Genomic DNA, 19685 nt, shown 5'->3' with positions numbered 1-19685 from the left:
ACTGGCAAAAGACTGAGGCCCAGAAGAGAAGGGAGCAGCTCTTACTGGATGAACTGGTTATTCTGGTTAATAAGCGCGATGCTTTGGTCAGAGATTTGGATGCCCAGGAGAAACAGTAAGTCCCCCTCGCCCAAATGTATACTGAAATCTTCCTACTTTTTCCTCAGTGCCACTTGGAGGTTATTAAACCTATTTAATATAACATACAAAAGGGAAATCTCATCTTAACTTTCTACATTTTGGGGCACATTTATCAAAATGTGAGTTTAGAGTTTAATACATAAACACTCACCCACGTTCTATTGATTCCTATGGGGTTTTTAGAAGTGTATTTATGAAACGGTGAGTTCTAATTTTCACCCGTTGATAAATACGCTTCTAAAAATCCCATAGGAATGAATAGAACATGGGTGAGTTTTTATGTATTAAGCTCTAAACTTAAATGTGCCCCTTTGTGTTGAAACAATGTGGTCCAACTGCTTTCATATATTGGGCCCAGAACTGGACTGGCAATTGGTGGATTCTGGCAAATGCCAGAGGGGCTGCTGCAAGATGCCATAGACAGTCACTATTTATTGGGCTGTTTGGGCCTCTGTGTACTTGGAATGCCAGGGCCTATTTTGTATTCCAGTCCAGACCTGACCAGGCCACTTACTTTACTACTTGTTTGGATCAGATTATAGTACAGTGATCAAGTGGTGAGGTCAGTAGAGCAGTCTGGGTTCCTAAAGTTCTCTTAAAGGAGCCAATAACCTTACCCTTTGCATGTAGAGCCCACTAATGTAGCTGCTGGTCAGGCACTGGTTTAGCCATGCAATGTGCTGTGGTTCTGAACATTCTCTATGTATTATTGCAGAGCTGAAGAGGAGGATGAACATTTAGAGAGAACCCTGGAGCAAAACAAAGGCAAAATGGCTAAGAAGGAGGAGAAATGTGCCATCCAGTGATTGCTGCCACCTGGCTAATCCAAGATTCAGAATCCTTTTACACAGCCAGTTCCTAGAAGCGACAAGGAACTTTCTATTACAAAGACGCCACTGAGATGCACATGGAATGTTCTGATCCAGTGATACCAGTTCTGTCTGTCTTATTCGTTGTTCTGTTTTCTGCATTTTTTTCCTTTTAATTGAGCAGCGTTTGTGCCACAATTGAGTTGACTTTGGCACTGCTGAAACAATGTTTGGCACCACAGTCATATTAATGGGATCCAATCCCTTATGGTACCTATTTGCCTCGAGTGGGGAAAGATGGCTGCGAGATTGGAGGACCCCGACTCCCAAACTGCTTCCCAAATCTTTTTTCCCGATGGGGCCTGTGTAGCCAGAGACTTTAGTGGAGAAAGATTGGCCAGCAGATATTTATATTTCAGCTTCACCATGTGTAACGTATCTTTATACAGATGATCACCTAGCCCTGCCATTTTGTACTAAGCCCAATGGGATAACATCCAATGCTTTATTCCCAAGTACTCGCTCAAGCAGCTCTTTTGCATTGTAACCTTTAGAAGCAAATCATATCGATGAGGACTGTGTCTGCCTTGCAGGATCCTTGTCTGTCTCTTCATGGACTGATCAGTGCTTCCATAGGAAGTCTGGCCGAAAGACTTGCATCCGTTTACATGTCTCGCTCATCATCGTTTGTGGGAGGAAATATTTATTTCATGCTTTTAACCATAACAGAACTTAGATATTAGCCGACGATGTGCCGTTAATATTTATTTCTGCAAAACCAATTGCTGTTTGTTTCATGCCACTCCGTGCGGGTATATACAGCCTGGCAGATTCATATGTGGGACTTGTTCTATTTATTACAGTACTGTCATATACAGTTTTCAATAAACACAAATCTTTCTTAAAGTACATTCCTGTATGGAACTGTGTTCTTATTCTCCATCACTTCTCACTCAACAGAGATCTAAATTGGTTTTCTGTTATGTTTATTCTATTTTATCACTGCATATGACATTCAGTGCATCTATGTACATGAACATAAACAGGTGTGTGTGTGCAGATACGCCTGTTTCCATACATAGAATACATGCGTAACATGCAGCCATTTCACTAGTGAACCTGATATTTCACTAACATTATTGCTACATGAGCCACAATTACAAACATTTTTAATTTGGGACCTAATGAAATCATACTTACATACAAACCAATTTTCACTCTGAAAACTCAAAGGTGATGCACAAAAACTTGTGTTTCCAGTCTGTCTGTGAATGTGTATGTACTTATATATATATATATAATATATAATTTATATCCAGCACCCAGGCACATAGTAGAGTGTCTTTGAGAGGGCCCTAGTGTCTTACAGAGCACAGCAGTCACCCAGTTCCTAAGTATATAAGACAAATGAAGCCCCAGGCTGAGTTTCTGAGGCAGAGAGAGAATAGGGTTACTAACTTACTGGCAAGTTTCTTTCATAATTCTCATTATTTGTGCGGCTCAGTGAATAAAACCGAGGCGCTGATGTGGAAATGAGTGTTGTGTTGGGAGAGAGAGGGGAGGAGCCGGGCAGCTGACACGTCCCAGACAGAAGCCCCACATACACATTCCTGCGCCCTTACCTGGGCTGCTTCCCGCCGCACAGCGGATTCCCCTCAGCAGCGCCCAAACCGTCTGGCCGGCCTCCTTAGCAGCTCTGTCTGTGCATTATGCGCTGGGGAGGGAGGCAGGGGAAGTGCAAAAGCCAGTGTTGTGGGCCAATTAAGCAATACTTTGCCTTTACTCCCATCGCTGATAGCGACACATACACTTTAACGAGATCAGAGGAGACAGTTGGACGCGGCCCACAGAGCAAATGGCCGTATGAGGGAGAGATCAGACAGTTTTCATTTAGGAGCCACATATGTTCCCTCTCAGTGCATTCTGCAATCCGGCAACTCCATTCCGCTGCCGCCGCCTCTTCCCAGTGAGTGGGAAATACATTCTGGCAGCTGCAGCCTTTCCGGCCCTCTCCTACTTTCATTTTATTTACTGTCGGGATCGGCTGCAACTGTGCTGCACCCAGTCAGGCACCCTCGTCTGCACCCAGTCAGGCACCCTAAGCTGCACCCAGTCAGGCACCCTAAGCTGCACCCAGTCAGGCACCCTCGGCTGCACCCAGTCAGGCACCCTCGTCTGCACCCAGTCAGGCACCCTCGGCTGCACCCAGTCAGGCACCCTCGGCTGCACCCAGTCAGGCACCCTCGTCTGAACCCAGTCAGGCACCCTAAGCTGCACCCAGTCAGGCACCCTCGGCTGCACCCAGTCAGGCACCCTCGTCTGCACCCAGTCAGGCACCCTCGTCTGCACCCAGTCAGGCACCCTCGGCTGCACCCAGTCAGGCACCCTCGGCTACCACCCAGTCAGGCACCCTCGGCTGCACCCAGTCAGGCACCCTAGGCTGCACCCAGTCAGGCACCCTCGGCTGCACCCAGTCAGGCACCCTCGGCTGCACCCAGTCAGGCACCCTCGGCTGCACCCAGTCAGGCACCCTAAGCTGCACCCAGTCAGGCACCCTCAGCTGCACCCAGTCAGGCACCCTCTCCTGCCCCTCCTACACACAGCCACTCACCCCCTGCAGAACCTTCGTCTCTTTATCTCTATCAATTTATTATAGAATTCCAAATAATCCAGCATTCTTTTTGCAAAAGAAAAAGTTAATTGAGATAAATATATATAATATATATTTTTTCTGAAATGTGCGTATTTATCTAATCTAGCAATTAGAAAATGGTATTTTCTCCAGAAGCGGATGTATATATGTGTGTGTGTGTATATATATAATGTGTGTGTAAATACCCTTTTCCAAAAAAGATCCTATATATAGGTTAGTATTAGTTTAGTGTACTATTTAGTTGATAGACAAATATGTACATATCAATTAACATAGATATATATATATATATGTGTGTGTGTGTGTGTGTGTGTAAGTATATATTTATAGATATGGATATATACACATTGCTGGATTAGAATAGTTTTTTCATACACATATATATATATATATATATATATATATATATATATATATATATTTATTTATTCTCTGGCTGCCTCTATCCTGCAATGAGTATATATAATATGCTTTTCGCTTATAAAATGGCAGAGTTAATTAAAACTAAGAATTGTAAACATGAAAAGGCTCATTAAGTTTCCTAGAAAGCTGCAAGTTACGTTCCCCTTTTTCAGATCTTTTTCTCTCTTTCCATTAATATCGCAGTTTTTTTTTTAAAAAACAGAAAAATCGCATAATATAGTGCAACAAAAATGAGCAGAAGGTACAGTGTACACGGCACAAAACAGGCAGAAGTGAGTCAGTGAATGGTGCGACAGAATCCCCTAAAGCTCTCACTGTAGGAAGAGAAAGTTCCTAGAGAAGCTGATTGTGGGTGTTTGAATAAAGTGAATCCATGCACCTCTCCCTCCTGGGTCCGGCTCCCTGCTGCATCCCCACTCCCAGCTGAGTCGCAGAAGCAGGTCCCTTACCTTTCTCTCTGCTGGAGCTCACAAACACAATTATGTGTCGCATAAATAGCCCCCAACCAACAAGGACAAAAGCAAAGAAAGTCGGGGGCTCTGCCCCTTCAATTTGGAAACTTCATGAGCCATGATCCGCATCCCAGGCCCAGGCACATGAAAGAGCCCCTGGGGAGAGCTGCAGATTTTTGAGAATCGCTCATGCCTGCAGATGAGAAGCTGAGCCGATCTACTGGATCATCATCTCCCAGAAAATTCCGAGCGCCAGCGGGATCTCTGCACTGAGAAGATGCGCAAAGGCGCAATGGCTTCCAACCCACATCATAAATAGCGCAGTGGGAATAAACATTTTTCTGCTGCATAAGGAGACTGTACAAATACACAACTCATTGCAGGCACATGCCCTTTTGCTGTGTCCTTGTCCTGCATTAATCTAGCCCTTATGTATCCAGCTAAGCAGCCGCCACCAATCCTGCTACAATTCGCACTGCTTCACACACACTAAACTTTTGTGTTTCTCCCTTCTGCTCCCCCCTCGTTTTTAAACTTCCCTAATCCGAGGTTTATGGGTTGAGGCATTAAGAAAATTCGCCTGCAATTTGGGATTAGACAAAATACTCTTATTACAAAAAGGTTCTTTTGCCACTTGATACCCGCTCACTTGTATAGAGCTAGTGGTAAGATCCCAGGCATAAACACGCCGTCCTGATATCTGCCTTGTCTGCGGATATAGATACAGATACTTATACAGAGATATTTATATATATTAGGTTTTTATTATATATAGGTATATATGTGCGCGTTTAATATTTGATTTTAGAATTGCGGTGTCAAATAAATATAATGTACACATCTCATTTACTTTGGAACTGGCAAACTCTAATGAATATCTAATAAATTGAATAATTTCGGATTGATGAGGAGTCATTGGCGGCGGTGCCTTTAATGTAAGTGAGTAGGAATCAAAGAATAGCGATATAAAAGGGGTATGACTTTGGGGAACTTGAGAAAGACTGTATTATCCGCTCCCCAGTCCCCACTGCACCTTTGAAGGGTCCCCCCTGACCCTGTCCCCACACAAAACAATGTCATATTCCTTGTGTGCCGGTGACTCCCTTTGAACATCAACTCGCATTCAGCTTCTGCTCAATCAGCCCGAGATGTGGGGTTTTTAGATATTTGGGGACACAACAAAAGGCTTCCTTTAACCCTTCCTGTGCCAGTCACTGGATTTAAAGTTTCCCCTAGTTTTTTTTAGTATTTATTTATATTATGAGGAGCATTTGGAGCTCTTGTTTTCTCTGTGCACAATAAAGGTAAATAAATAAAGGTTTAGCCTGGGCCCCAAACTCCAGCAGCACGACGTCGCACTCATCAAATGACCCACAAGAATAATTCATATTTCATTTGTAGCTGGCAAACGGACTTTGTACTAAATTAATCTTCCTGGTGCACTTGTTGCTAATTATTTGAACTGCGACTAAATGGCGAAGCTACCGTTTTACCTTAAAAGAATAATAAATAATAGTTTAAGTAACAGAAAAAGGTGCCTGCGATTTTGTATCGATTCAGTCGCTGGGGATTTGTAAAAACAAAACGAAAGCAACACATTGTCTAACGATGGATAAAAGATTTATTTGCAAATAAGATCACTTTTTATTATAGTTTAGAATCTCAATTTGTAGCGGATATATTTTGTGAGATAACAGATAATTAGATAAGTGTTATCTGAGGAAACACGGTAGCATTTACTATATCGCACGACCTAATTCTGTGTTTGGATGGGAATTGCAATATTTTATGTAGAAATCTGCCCAATTACCAGGCGCAGGAATGATCGAATCATATTACTTACAACAAGAATCATTTGCCTCCAATAACCTTGTTTTCCAGCAGATAAGGAATAGCAAGAATACAGCAAGTAGGAAATTCAGATTCGTCTCATAAATCAATTCTAGCATGAAATATATTATTTTCAAACTTTAAAATATCGCCATAAAAACGTTCCCTTTCTACCCCGACACCTTCTTGCTATGGGCATAGGGGCAAAAGAGCTGGAAAAGTTATCAGCATCACATGATTTCTGTTATTAATATTAGTATCATTATAAATTGGATAGGAAGAGCAGCAGAGAGTTTGCGCCTGGGATTTGTTTGGTTAATTCTTATCTATGTACTAATAACAAACACTCTCCGCTTTACTCTGTGTCACTGCTCTTCCCTCCGCTCAGAGCCAGGAGCCTGGGCTTGTTCTCTGCAAGGCAAAGGGGCGTGAGTTAGAAAACTCTTCGTCTGCCTTGTTATTGGCTACGAAGCGTGTCGGTCTTTCAATGCTCAGCGCCGGATTGGCCGGGGAGTTCGCTTACGTAGCCGCCCATCGCTCACTTACAAGGGGTAGGGCCAGAGAAGGGTGATCAATCTTCATCAGTTCTCATTTCCAATCAGCTAAAGCGCCCGGCGCGACAGTGCGACTCTTCCGACAGGTAAATCACTTGATTTATCCCCATTTCCCTGGGCTGGGCTCCCGTTGCACTCAAATCCTCACCCTTTACTCTGCCCTTTTGGCACCAGAACTTCACTTAGTTTGGCATCTGGGTGGGAGCGCAACCTGCGCCGCCAGTGAGCCTTTCCCTACAGCTCCCAGCAGCCCCTTTCCCTACAGCTCCCAGCAGCCCCTTTCCCTACAGCTCCCAGCAGCCCCTTTCCCTACAGCTCCCAGCAGCCCCTCTCCCTACAGCTCCCAGCAGCCCCTCTCCCTACAGCTCCCAGCAGCCCCTTTCCCTACAGCTCCCAGCAGCCCCTCTCCCTACAGCTCCCAGCAGCCCCTTTCCCTGCTTAGAGTTTTACTGCAATGGAGAATTTGACTGATTCTGTAAGTGCCTCTGAGAAGGATTTTATCTAATCAATCCCAGGTTGTGACTGGTTGTGGGCCAGGGAGTGTATAAAGGCAGGCGGCCTGGCAGCTCCCACTCTTGCCTTTGCCTGAGCTGAGCGTTGGGCTGAGGCCTGACTCTCCCCCTAAATTGTATCAGATCGTGGGATGTGCAGTTTGCTGTGCGGATCGTTCTCTCTTCCCCCTGCAAAGTTTGTTTGTTTTCCGTCTCCTCCTCCTTCCCGGGATTATACAACTGCACCTCAGCGCTGCCAGAACCCATCCCCATGGGCCGAACCCAACCCTGCTGGCACCAGCCTGACAGGCACTGCCGAACTCTGCCCTCCACTTGCTTGTCCTGTGGCTCCCCCCCGGCCAGTCCTGTGGCTCCCCCCCGGCCAGTCCTGTGGCTCCCCCCCGGCCAGTCCTGTGGCTCCCCCCCGGCCAGTCCTGTGGCTCCCCCCCGGCCAGTCCTGTGGCTCCCCCCCGGCCAGTCCTGTGGCTCCCCCCCGGCCAACCTCACAGGGATGTACAGAGGCAGCGGCCAGGTGACTGGGCGCAAAGTGGCGCACTCTATCCTACTTGGGTTCCACTCAATTCTCTAAACTTATTTCTGGTCCCATTCCTGTGTGTTATTAGCGGGTTGCGACTTGTCTCCCTGTTTGTGTCACTTATGGCTTTAATTCAAATAGAAGTTTGTGTGTCAGTATATAAACGTGTGTGTATTACACTCCTCTTGCCCCGGCACACATTAAGTTGTACAATATACCTGGGAAAGCGTTATTGTAGTGACCCCCCAGCCGCCTCCTAGTTACCCCCATTCTGGGGCTGCCCGGCCGCACAGTGCAAGTAAGTTATGTTAATGAGGTATTTGTACAGGGATCTCCATTAATTAGCGCTAACTGGGGGGGGGGATTGTAGATTGGCCAGCTTGTGCAGAAAGAAACTTCATTAGCCTATCAATAGATCCCATCTGCAAAAAAATAAAGTTTGCTTACAAAACAAATTAGGCCGCCTTAAATCTCATAAAATTGCGCATATGTATAATGAGTCGCTGCAATCAGCACTGGGAATTGATCAGTTTGGCAGCTCACACCTTTGTGTGCTTCTTTTTTCCTGCGATTCTGCATCTGACTGAATAGAACTGCGCACAGTGAGCACAAGTAGGCCTTGCTGTTAGTCAGTCTGATAATTATAATGAATAATATCCCATCCGATCGGTATTATTTCTTTTGTCTGAAAACTCCTTTTACAGCAGCACCTATGGTTTAGTCTGTTGTCCCGCCGCTTTCTGCGATTTTATATAAAGGCGATTGTTAGAGGTGAATGTCCATCAAGGTATATGCCGAGAATAAGCCGAAGAGCCAAACTACAGAGATCCATTGGGTGCACGGGTTTCTGTTTGTGTGCCTGTTCTCTCTGCAGCTCTGCGCTATGTGCGATTTATTAACTTTTAACTAATAAAGCGCAATATTCACTTTAATCTGAGGTACAGTGAGAAATAAAAGGAGTTGTAAATTGTGCAGCTTTCGGGGCGCTGAGCGATTTTTACTGAATTATTTATACTTACTGTATTCATCGTGTAAATGTATTAACCAAAAGGAAATCGTCTGATTTATCTCCTGTTTTAGTTACTGCAGAACCCGGCAGAGTCTCCTGGTGCGGGGAAGGAAAGAGAGAACCCGATTGTGTCTCCCGTCGGGGGATTGGGAAGGAGTTGCCTTTGTGGATACTTTGGGGGGTTTCTGTCCAGCCTTGAGCATGATGTCATACCTCAAACAGCCCCCCTATGGCATGAATGGCTTGGGGCTAACGGGGCCTGCTATGGACTTATTGCATCCGTCTGTGGGATACCCAGGTAAGCCCCCAAAAATCGACAGACAACAATATGTAACTGGCTAAAAGTCGCATATTTTGTTACCGACTGTATATTAGTTACAACTGTATTAATTGTTAGACTGTATATTTGTTACAGGCTTTATCTGGCATATTGTAACAAATGTGGAAATATGGCTAGTAAGAGTTGCAGATATTTAGTAGCAGCTGTTTGTATTGGCACAGTAAATAATGAGGATCGGGGTACTTGGGGAGGCAGGTACGGGTCTGGTTGTGGGCAAGAAGTGTATAGAAGGGCGATGTGTTTATTGAAGAGACACAACCCTGTACCCGGGATTTCCCCACAGTGCAATGCTAATTCCATAGAGCCACCAGGGCCCAGTGCTAATTAAAGGCCGCGGAAGAGTCACTTAATTTTGGCTAAAGCTTTGGCTTCCAGGCAATTGTAAGAGGATCAGAAGTCAGTGGCCACACAAGGAAAGGCCTGGGGGTGCTCCTCGGGAAACTGCACTTTCTGATGTGATTGGGGAGGTCTCAGTCGCATAACAAACACCCAAACCTTTCCTTTATCGCACAATCCTGTTTAAACGTTTTCTGCCCATATGTGCTGGGAATCCTGTGCCAGTGAGTGGTTGCGGGCTGCAGTTGCACTACAGACTTCCAGCTGTATGGCAGGAATATTCCCTGTAGGTTCGCCCAGAAGTGCAGCGCAAATTCTATTCGATTTTATAAAATATAATATTTTATACATATATGTATAAACATTTATAACAATTAGTGGTGCAAGGAAACCTCGTATTTATTTGTTCGGCACCCAGAGAATGGGGGGGGACTAACTTTCACACATGCGTTTTGCTCTGGCTCCGCAAAAATACAATTACAAATTTTAAATACACAATTTCTATAACTGTGTGAATATAATCCATTAGGGAATGGGAACATTGAAGCTACATTCTCAGTCACATAGTGGGGAATTGACCCCCTCCAATTCTCTTGCTCCTTATATCAGATCCAATTAGGAATTTATTTTTGACAGAGTATTTCTAAATTTAAACGGGGTACAAACCAAAAATATTTTGCCTTATGGGAAAGAAACAAATACCCACGAAACTTTCCGAAATTAATTCGTTAAAAAGTCGCATTGGTTTCTTTTCCTCTTTTTTTGTTTTTTTTGTTTTGTTTTGTTTTATAATTATTATTTGGAAATGTAATTGCCATTGAAAGTAGTTTTGCTGGTGTCTCTTGAAACAATGTAGCACAATGTGCGTGTTTCTACACAGGTGTGTTACCAGTTGGCTGGTGTTAACATTGTTTCAAAAGTCAGAACCACCGGGAAGGGAATAGAAGAGAGAAATAGTAATTGCTTTAATTAGGAAATCTGAAGAGTTTCAATGTTTACTGGAATGTTGATTTAGAATTGCCATTTCTTTTTAATTAGGAAAAATGTATTTTATGAGTTGCATCCTCCTTTAACCTTGATAGCCTGTGTAAATATAAAGGCAAAACAATCCTTCCTCACCCCCCAGCCATGTATGTATGTGAGTGGATGAAATAACCAGTAATCTAATACAGGCACATGGGGTAATGCAATACACACACTGGCATTACAATACACACACACACTGGCATTACAATACACACAGTAATATTTTACACACGCACACACGGGGTATTATTACAATGCATACAGGAATATTCCATATATAAGAGAAAACAAATCTTTGCTTGGTGTTGGTGCAACCTGAGCTGCCAGGTATGAAGGGAAACAGCATTTTAAGATCACCCCCCAAATAACATTTAGTATGGCTCAGTGTGTCAGGGTCCCAAGAAAATGGTGTTAGTGGTGGCGGCTGGGGCTGTTATACAGGGTGACAGTGGGTACAATTGCTATTGGCCAATGACTGACCGTGTCGCTGTCCCCCCAGCAACTCCGCGGAAGCAGCGCAGAGAGCGCACCACCTTTACCCGCTCGCAGCTGGATGTGCTGGAGGCCCTGTTCGCCAAGACTCGCTACCCGGACATATTCATGCGCGAAGAAGTCGCACTAAAGATCAACCTGCCGGAATCTAGAGTCCAGGTATGGGGCCAACTTCTGAACTGCGCCTTATCTCTGCTAGTCCCTAGTCTCCCATCATACACGGCTTTCTACTGCTCAGCACCCAGGGGCAGTTTAGTGGCTTTATAGGGACTGGGTGACAATGATAAAGAAGGAAAGGGCCTTGGGACATGGCACCCAACAGGCAGCAATCGTGTTACACGGATTGGTTAGTCCAAGGTGCGCAAAATCGCCTGCGTTCATTCCTACCAGTCAGTGTTAATCCGGCCACTAGGGGCGCTGTTACCATTTAGAGCCTGAGGAGAGTGAGTGCGAGAAGCAGGTACTTCTCAATAAAAACACAGATACTCCGTGTTGCTTAATGCTAATGAAACCTATTTAGTCAGTTACTGCTGCCTTTCATTGGGTTGCCATAATATATTACGGATACTTTTTGGGATTGTGCTGAGCCGATAAAGTACAATACTGGGTGTAATATTATTCTGCCCCAAAGCCGGGCAGGGCTCCCCGCTGCACATTTCATTCCTGTAGTTGCGGCCCCAATAGCAAACTAACCCCGCACTGTGGGGAGCACCGAGCCCTGCGCTTGAGTTTTATGCAATACGATCAAACCATTGTAGCACACGATCCGGGGGTGTCCTGCTGAACCCTGCTGGATCGTGTGGGTGGATCTCCGCATTGTTACCAGCTGTGTGTGCCAGTCGTGCAGGTATTGTGTGTCTTAATGAAACTGTCCTTTCCTGGATTACTGAGCTATTTTAATTGCCGGATCGGGTTTCTGACTGGGAGCTTTATAAGGTACGAACAGCACAGGGCCCTTCCCCTAGGCAGCAGCAGCAGCAGGGGCAACACTAGTGCGCTTTCCCGCCAGAATGAGAGGGGTGGGGCTAAAACCTGTAGCTCCCGAGTGCTGGGCGTGGCTCCATTCAGGGGTAGATCCCAACTTAGCAGAAAGGGGCCTAGTCGGCTTATCCACCGCCATTTTCTGTATTCAGTGCAGTAGAATTATGTAGGAATAGACCACAATGGCGTGTTCTCCGTTTAAATTCTATTTTGGTATTTGGATGTAAAAGACATTATTTGTAAGAGAATTAAGTGAGTTGGGTTAGGGGTGCCATCTTAAATGTGTCCTGTGTGATATTTATTCCCAGCAGCCCCAGCTAACCGAGTACAGATGAGTTTACCGGACAAAATCGAAAGTTTTGAAGCCGTAGTTTCCCATGAAATTAACATTTAATATGATGTAGGCAGTGCCATTTGGTATGAATTGGTCCCAGTTTTTGTCAGGCTTGGACTTTGAATCTGCTGGCTGGTTGCTAGGGTAATTGAACTGCTATCTGGTTGCTAGGGCTAGAGTCAAATTTAGGAAATAAGTACAAATGACTGCAGTATTGTGTGTCTATGTAGATTTTCATTCATGCAGGTCATGGTATATCTAGTATAAATAAATTTGAAGCAACTGGACTTGTTTAGTAATCATTGAAGACGTTTCACTACTCATCCGAGCAGCTTCTTCAGTTCAACTGAAGAAGCTGCTCGGATGAGTAGTGAAACGTCTTCAATGATTACTAAACAAGTCCAGTTGCTTCAAATTTATTTATACTAGATATACAGTATTGTGTATATTGGTGATTAGAGCTGGGCAGTGTGGCTGGCCGCCATGCAGTTAGGTGCTGGGCCGTGTGGCTGGCCGCCATGCAGTTAGGTGCTGGGCCGTGTGGCTGGCCACCTTGCAGTACATTGGCCTAATCCGCTCCCTTTTGCCTTTCCTGCAGGTCTGGTTTAAGAACCGCAGAGCCAAGTGTCGGCAGCAGCAGCAGCAACAGCAGAGCAGCAGCGGGGCGGGAGTGAAGAGCAGACCGGCCAAGAAGAAGTGCAGCCCGGCCAGAGAGAGTTCGGGGTCGGAGAGCAGCGGCCAGTTCACTCCCCCCGCGGTGCCCAGCTCCGGCTCTTCCTCCTCGTCCTCCTCTTCCAGTTCCAATTCATCCGGGAACCCCGGCCTGGCTACAGCCCCGCTGAATGGCAGCACCTCCACAGCCTCCTCCATCTGGAGCCCGGCCTCCATTTCTCCGGGCACTGGCCCTGGGTCTGGCCCCGACCCCTTGGGAACAGGCAGCGCCTCCTGCATGCAACGCTCTGGCTCCTCATCTGCAGCTTCCTACCCCATGTCCTACAGTCAGGCAGCCGGCTACACCCAGGGCTATCCTGCCCCTTCTTCCTCCTACTTCAGCGGGGTGGATTGCAGCTCTTACCTGGCACCAATGCATTCTCACCATCACCCTCACCAGCTGAGCCCCATGGCCCCTTCCTCCATGTCTGGCCACCATCATCATCATCACCACCTGAGCCAGACCTCCAGCCATCACCACCACCACCACCATCACCAGGGCTATACCGGCACAGGCTTGCCCTTTAACTCCTCTGACTGTCTGGACTATAAGGAACAAGCCGCAGCGTCTTCTTGGAAACTCAACTTTAATTCCACCGACTGTCTGGACTACAAAGATCAGTCCTCCTGGAGGTTCCAGGTCTTGTGAGCAATCAGAGACCATTTCTGCCTGCCATCCTCTTAAATATATATATATATATAAATATATGAATAAAGTATATGTGGAAGTGCTGTGCCAGGCTTGCCTCCAGCTGGAGTGAAGGACATGAATGAACAATATATATATTTTTTAATCTGCTTGTGGGCTAGAATTCTGAATATATGAATTAACTGTGCCTGTACAAAATGGATAGATATCCCACCAGTGTTCTTCACCATTTAGTGGTTTTATTTATTCACTGTCTGGACCTGGGATTTGGACAAATGTCTGCCTTTGATGTGCTCTCAGTACAGCCCTGGGACCTGTGGCTAATCTAATGTTTTAACCCAAAGTTTCTCATTCTATAAAGTGCAAGGGGCAGGTGTGTTGTGCCCAGTCTGTATAGAGCCCTTCCCCTGAGGTTTATATGATGTAGGACTCATTTAGCTTCTTGCTGCCCAGGCGGCTGGAATATGTACATATTTATTTAGGTCCGTTTGTAGGACCCTTTATTTTTAGTTTATATTATTGGTTTGATTTCCGGACTTCTAACTACAGCCCCACCATTAATAACCCCTTTACTGGAGACCAAACCTCTTGCATATTAGATGTTGTGGCGTTTCCCCACTCTATTTATTAAATACAAAGTCTTGGAGACTGAAAAAGAATGAAGTTTCATGCACCCCCGTGTTCCTGAGAATGTGCTCGCCCGAGTCTGGCTTATTGCACTTTGTGTAGAGTCCACACTTGTCTGTCACTGGGAAATCGCACCCACGTTTGTTTAACGGGACAGCTCTCAGTATGTGTATTGTCACTCACATTTACTTTCTTTCAATCCCATTAGTGTCACCGCTATTCCTGCTTTTCTTACATTCTGTCCGGGCAGCACTTGCATTTGTGTCACTGAAAATTTGGCTCTGTTTGTCCCTGTGTAGGTGAGGAAAATTCTGTTTGTACATTTGGTGCTCCACAATGGCTATCGATGTAAGGAAAAGTCATTTCTACATACCCCCCATCCTTTCAAATAAAAATCAAACTAATGAAAGTGAGTTTATGGTGTCGCTTTATTGTTAGTTGTGAATGCAAAGTCTGTGTGTTTAGGCGCTGTTTGTCAAGAGTGCCAGGTTGTCTAGCTGGTCTCAGGGAAATCTGCCAGGCCCTATCAGCCAGTACAGTAACCAGTGAAGTAATAAGGTGCCCTGTGTGCCCAGGCCGCCCTGGCGCCTACAGAAAGCTTTGCTTGGCTCTTGCGCCTAGAGAAATGTCGCACCAGTATCGCCAGGAAACGCTCTGCTAAGGGAATCATCGCCTCAGTTCTGGTGAAGGTTTTTATTAATCCTTCTTGGTTTTGCTGTAAATCAGCGGTATATCCGTAAAGTTAACAAATATTAAACCCTCAATTAGCGCCAGTCACATTCCAGGATCAATAATATACCAAATGAATTAAAACGCGAATGCAGTCTGGTAAGGACCTAACTATCGCAACTACTATATCGTGTCATCTTTGCAGTTAATACAAGGATCACATTCGGGCCACAAGGCTACGAATATATTGGGTTTTCGTGTTATCGCAGGACAAATAGATAAATAGTTGCGTTTGGAAGTGGAATCTGGGGGCCGTGTTTGTATAACGAAACGTGATCATCGAATGCGAATATAAAAGGGGTTTATTCGGAATCCGGGATTTCTCATTCATGAGTTCATATTTTCCCCGACTCCCCCACTCCTTCCAGCTCTTCACCCTAAAACGACACATGGCTGTGTGTGTGCCTATACAGTGCCATGGCTGTGTGTGTGCCTATACAGTGCCATGGCTGTGTGTGTGTGTGCCTATACAGTGCCATGGCTGTGTGTGTGCCTATACAGTGCCATGGCTGTGTGTGTGCCTATACAGTGCCATGGCTGTGCAGGTGCCTATACAGTCCTCTTGCTGTGTGTGTGCCTATACAGTGCCATGGCTGTGTGTGTGTGTGCCTATACAGTGCCATGGCTGTGTGTGTGTGTGTGCCTATACAGTGCCATGGCTGTGTGTGTGTGTGCCTATACAGTGCCATGGCTGTGTGTGTGTGTGCCTATACAGTGCCATGGCTGTGTGTGTGTGTGCCTATACAGTGCCATGGCTGTGTGTGTGTGTGCCTATACAGTGCCATGGCTGTGTGTGTGTGCCTATACAGTGCCATGGCTGTGTGTGTGTGTGTGCCTATACAGTGCCATGGCTGTGTGTGTGTGTGCCTATACAGTGCCATGGCTGTGTGTGTGTGTGCCTATACAGTGCCATGGCTGTGTGTGTGTGTGCCTATACAGTGCCATGGCTGTGTGTGTGTGTGCCTATACAGTGCCATGGCTGTGTGTGTGTGTGCCTATACAGTGCCATGGCTGTGTGTGTGTGCCTATACAGTGCCATGGCTGTGTGTGTGTGTGCCTATACAGTGCCATGGCTGTGTGTGTGTGCCTATACAGTGCCATGGCTGTGTGTGTGCCTATACTGTGCCATGGCTGTGTGTGTGCCTATACAGTGCCATGGCTGTGTGTGTGTGTGCCTATACAGTGCCATTGCTGTGGGCTGATGCGCTAATGTACAGGTTTAGCCCGATCTACTTGGTACATTGTACATAGACGCTTGGCTACAAGCAGAATATTCGCCCCCCCCCCCACTGCTCATGTTCTTGTCCAGCAGCAAACTTTCTGTTTAACTCGCCCAGGTCTGTGTGTGCCATGGGCTGCCAGCTAGGGAGGCTGTGGGGCGGGGAGGGAGAGAGCTGCCATGTCTCTCACAGTAACTTAATTAAAATTCTTGTGGTTAAATCTTCCACCCATTCACTCACATGACAGAGAGCAGGCAGAGAGCAGGAGGCTGATTAGGTGTAGGAAGTGCAGCCATCACAGCAGCCAGCAGGCCCTGGGTGAGTGTTCTGTGCCAGGACTCAATAAGAGCAGGGAGTGGGGGGTGTAGAACTGGGTTTGAGGCTTCTTTATGTGATCTTCTTAGATGTCCTAGGGTTCATGGGGTGATCCTTCCCTTCCAGCCAGAGAGCCACCTGCCCGCCCCCCAGAGCCCTGCAGCAAGCAGCAGGCACCGAACTTAATCACCAACATTTGTAATTACAAAAGGAAATAACACAAACAGCCGTGGAAGTTGCAAAACACAACAACAGCACAAAAAGATTCAAATCTCCGCCAAATAATCCCTTTAATTCGTTTTCTCTCAGTATATTATGGGGTTGCGCTGGGAGATTTGCAAACAGATTCAAACGGCAGCTCATAAAATCTCTTAAAGTTCTATAAACGAGCTGCGGAGTTTTATGGGGCGATTTATTTGTGGGCAGGGTGACAAATAAACACAGATCAGCAAATGTGTGCAGGTCCCAGCAAATTGTCTGTAATGATTATTTTTGTGCACTGATAATAAACATACTCATAAAACGAAATAAGTGTCAGGGATGATGATTCTTATAATAATGCAGGGACCAGGGCAAACGGTGCCAATGTGGCACAGGGATTAAACTACTGACTTCTCTATATAAAATGTAGAACAAATTTTTATTGCAGTTGAGGGAAATAGAATGTAACATTAGCTGTGGTTGTGATCTAATTGCAGCAGCTTAGATCAGATGATATTCGATATAGTAATTAATTTAGCTTCTATATCGGTGCCTCTTTTACCTCTTTATAATTAATTTCGTGTCATTAAATCTGGATAATTATTGTCTGTAGTAGTAGTATTTATATATATTTGTTTTTGATACTGTTGAGGGACAAAGAAAATTGCGGAAACCAATCCAGAATCAATTGCCAAGTAATCTGTAGGAGCGAATTGACCTGCAACCTTTTCTGTTCGTTTAATAAATTGATTTAAAACATTTTTAAAAGTCTTTAGTTTTGAGGACGTTCCACCCAGCAGTTAAGATCCAATTACCTGACATTAAACATAAATACAAAGATATTAATTCCACATGAGCTGACAAAGAGTTTGCATGTACCTCAGTTGATCTGTTAACGTTTAATAATTAAAATATAATAAATGCTTTTATATTAGATACAAGGGAACAGAGTCTTTGAACTGAGCGCAGCCTCAGCCCTGTTACATGAGAGAAAAGTTCATCAGTTCTCTGATACCAAGCAGGAACATATTCCTTGTTTCATAAACAATATCGCCAATAAAGTCCATAATACGATCAGTCTGCGTTTTTAATCGCCTGCAACAGAGCGCAAAGACGCAACAATGTATCCCTTTCCAGAGAACTCTGTGTAACTGCGGCAGCGGCGCTGATCTGTAACGCACAGACATCGCTATTCGAATTACACAGTATTTCTGCTCTCCTGTCGCAGAGAAATAAACAGCCCACAGCGAGTAAACAAATAAACATACGAATAAAACAATTTCGTCCGGCAGTAAATACCAGTGTCGCTATTCATCAACTATTTCTCTTTCTCTTTATAACACACAGCCTTCAGTTGTTAACTTAAATTACTATAACGACTTCATTTTATCTAACGTGTTTGGAGTCATTTTTGCTCTTACAGAAGCCACAGGTTTCCAGAGCTCCTGCTGCTGTATGCGACGTGATGCAAAACGAAGTCGCTGTTAATCTTCCCATTACAAAGCGCTTGATATTTTCGTTATAATTAGTATACAGAAATCTCGTTCTTGGGAAGAGAACAGAGGTCAGAGATCAGTACCACAAAGGGAAAATGAAGTTGCTATAGAACTTTGATTCTTGAAAATATTATGACGAATTCTAACTTGAGATTAAAAAAAGAAAGGAGAATTATTTATAAAATGACATGTAGAAAAAGAAATGTCGGGGGATCAAAACCCTTGTTGTCCCTTCATCCATCACAGGGACAGGAATCCTGCAGCCATTTCCCTGAGTCACTGGCCTCTCTAGCAGCCAAACAGGTATGAGCTTTCAGCCCTGCAACTGCACTGGGCAGATCAGAGTTAATCGCTCATTGGTTGCTATAACAATGCCATTTGCAGCTGTTAGATAATGAGCAATATTTCATTTTGTTGTTAAATAAAGTCACCATTAAACGGCCAATAAAGAGAAAATAAAAATTGATCTAAATTAAAAAGCAGTTTGTGCCTTTAGATAATGTTATAAATTGCACCTTTCTGCCAATTTAGGCTCAGGGTTATTAGAGCAGAAAGGATGCCTCATTGTATTTCATGTCTGATTTACTCCCCATACACACCCAAAGCCCTTTGACTATTTATATTCCATAGAACGCTTTATAGCTCTTACGTTTCAGAAGTTTATAGTCATTTAAGTAATATAATTTATAACTTAATATTGCACTTTTTAGCTATGGAACAGAACTGATATTAGGAAAAAAACCCTATTTAGTCACCATGGCCAAAGAGATGGCCAATATCCTGGGGTACTACTCATGGGGACCCAGACATGCAAATAAAAACACCACCTATACGCAGTCCATGCAACTTATTATTGGAATAAACCCCCCAAAGGAACCCACACATTACATGCACATGTAGATTAGTAACACTCCTCATGCCTATTGGGCAGAAGGCACGCAGGGTACTCTCACTGGTAGTCAGTCAGCAGAGAAGTGTCCCACATAGTGATGCATCAACTCCCAGATTCAGCCAAACTCAAGTCTTTTTTTTATTTGGTTATTTGGGTTAACTAAATACTATGTCCTGGTGGAAGCAAAGCTGAACCTTTTAGACCAGGTGACATTGTAACATAGTAAGTTAGGCTGACTTGTCCATCAAGTTCAACCTTTTATGTTTATATGAAACCTGCCTGACTGCTAGTTGATCCAGAGGAAGGAAAAAAACCTTTCTTCGAAAAATTCCTTCCTGATTCCAAGATGGCAATCGGACCAGTCCCTGGACTTGTACTAAGAGCTATCCCCCATAAACCTGTATTCCCTCACATGCTGAAAAGCCATTATTAGATAGCC

General features: G+C 44.8%; 2 protein-coding genes across 16 annotated transcripts in view; both read left to right on the top strand.

The window, feature by feature from the left end:
- ehbp1 (EH domain binding protein 1) overlaps nucleotides 1-1861 on the top strand; it is a 303778-nt gene extending 301917 nt beyond the window's left edge. For all 12 annotated transcript variants that reach the window (XM_031902914.1, XM_018094164.2, XM_031902913.1 and 9 more), the window contains 2 exons: nucleotides 1-115; nucleotides 857-1861. In XM_031902914.1, the coding sequence (XP_031758774.1) occupies nucleotides 1-115; nucleotides 857-947 (206 nt within the window). In that variant the 3' untranslated portion in view covers nucleotides 948-1861. The remainder of the gene's footprint in view (nucleotides 116-856) is intronic.
- A 4982-nt stretch (nucleotides 1862-6843) lies between these two features.
- otx1 (orthodenticle homeobox 1) lies at nucleotides 6844-14806 on the top strand. Of its 4 annotated transcripts, none has more exons than XM_031901604.1 (4): nucleotides 6844-6948; nucleotides 8969-9195; nucleotides 11099-11250; nucleotides 13005-14806. In XM_031901604.1, exons 2-4 carry the CDS (start codon nucleotides 9099-9101, stop codon nucleotides 13764-13766), a joined length of 1011 nt encoding a protein of 336 aa, XP_031757464.1. In that variant the 5' UTR covers nucleotides 6844-6948; nucleotides 8969-9098; the 3' UTR covers nucleotides 13767-14806.
- Nucleotides 14807-19685: the final 4879 nt, after the last annotated feature.

This window comes from Xenopus tropicalis, chromosome 5 (genome assembly GCF_000004195.4).
Source record: "Xenopus tropicalis strain Nigerian chromosome 5, UCB_Xtro_10.0, whole genome shotgun sequence".
NCBI classification, from domain to species: domain Eukaryota; kingdom Metazoa; phylum Chordata; class Amphibia; order Anura; family Pipidae; genus Xenopus; species Xenopus tropicalis.
This window is presented reverse-complemented; position numbering and strand designations above follow the sequence as displayed.

Excerpts from the sequence above, each read along its gene's own strand:
- otx1 (XM_031901604.1), top strand. The coding sequence starts at position 9,099 with ATGATGTCATACCTCAAACAGCCCCCCTATGGCATGAATGGCTTGGGG. Across the intron at positions 9,196-11,098 it reads TCCGTCTGTGGGATACCCAG|CAACTCCGCGGAAGCAGCGC; the intron begins GTAAGCCCCCAA and ends CTGTCCCCCCAG. Across the intron at positions 11,251-13,004 it reads TGCCGGAATCTAGAGTCCAG|GTCTGGTTTAAGAACCGCAG; the intron begins GTATGGGGCCAA and ends CCTTTCCTGCAG.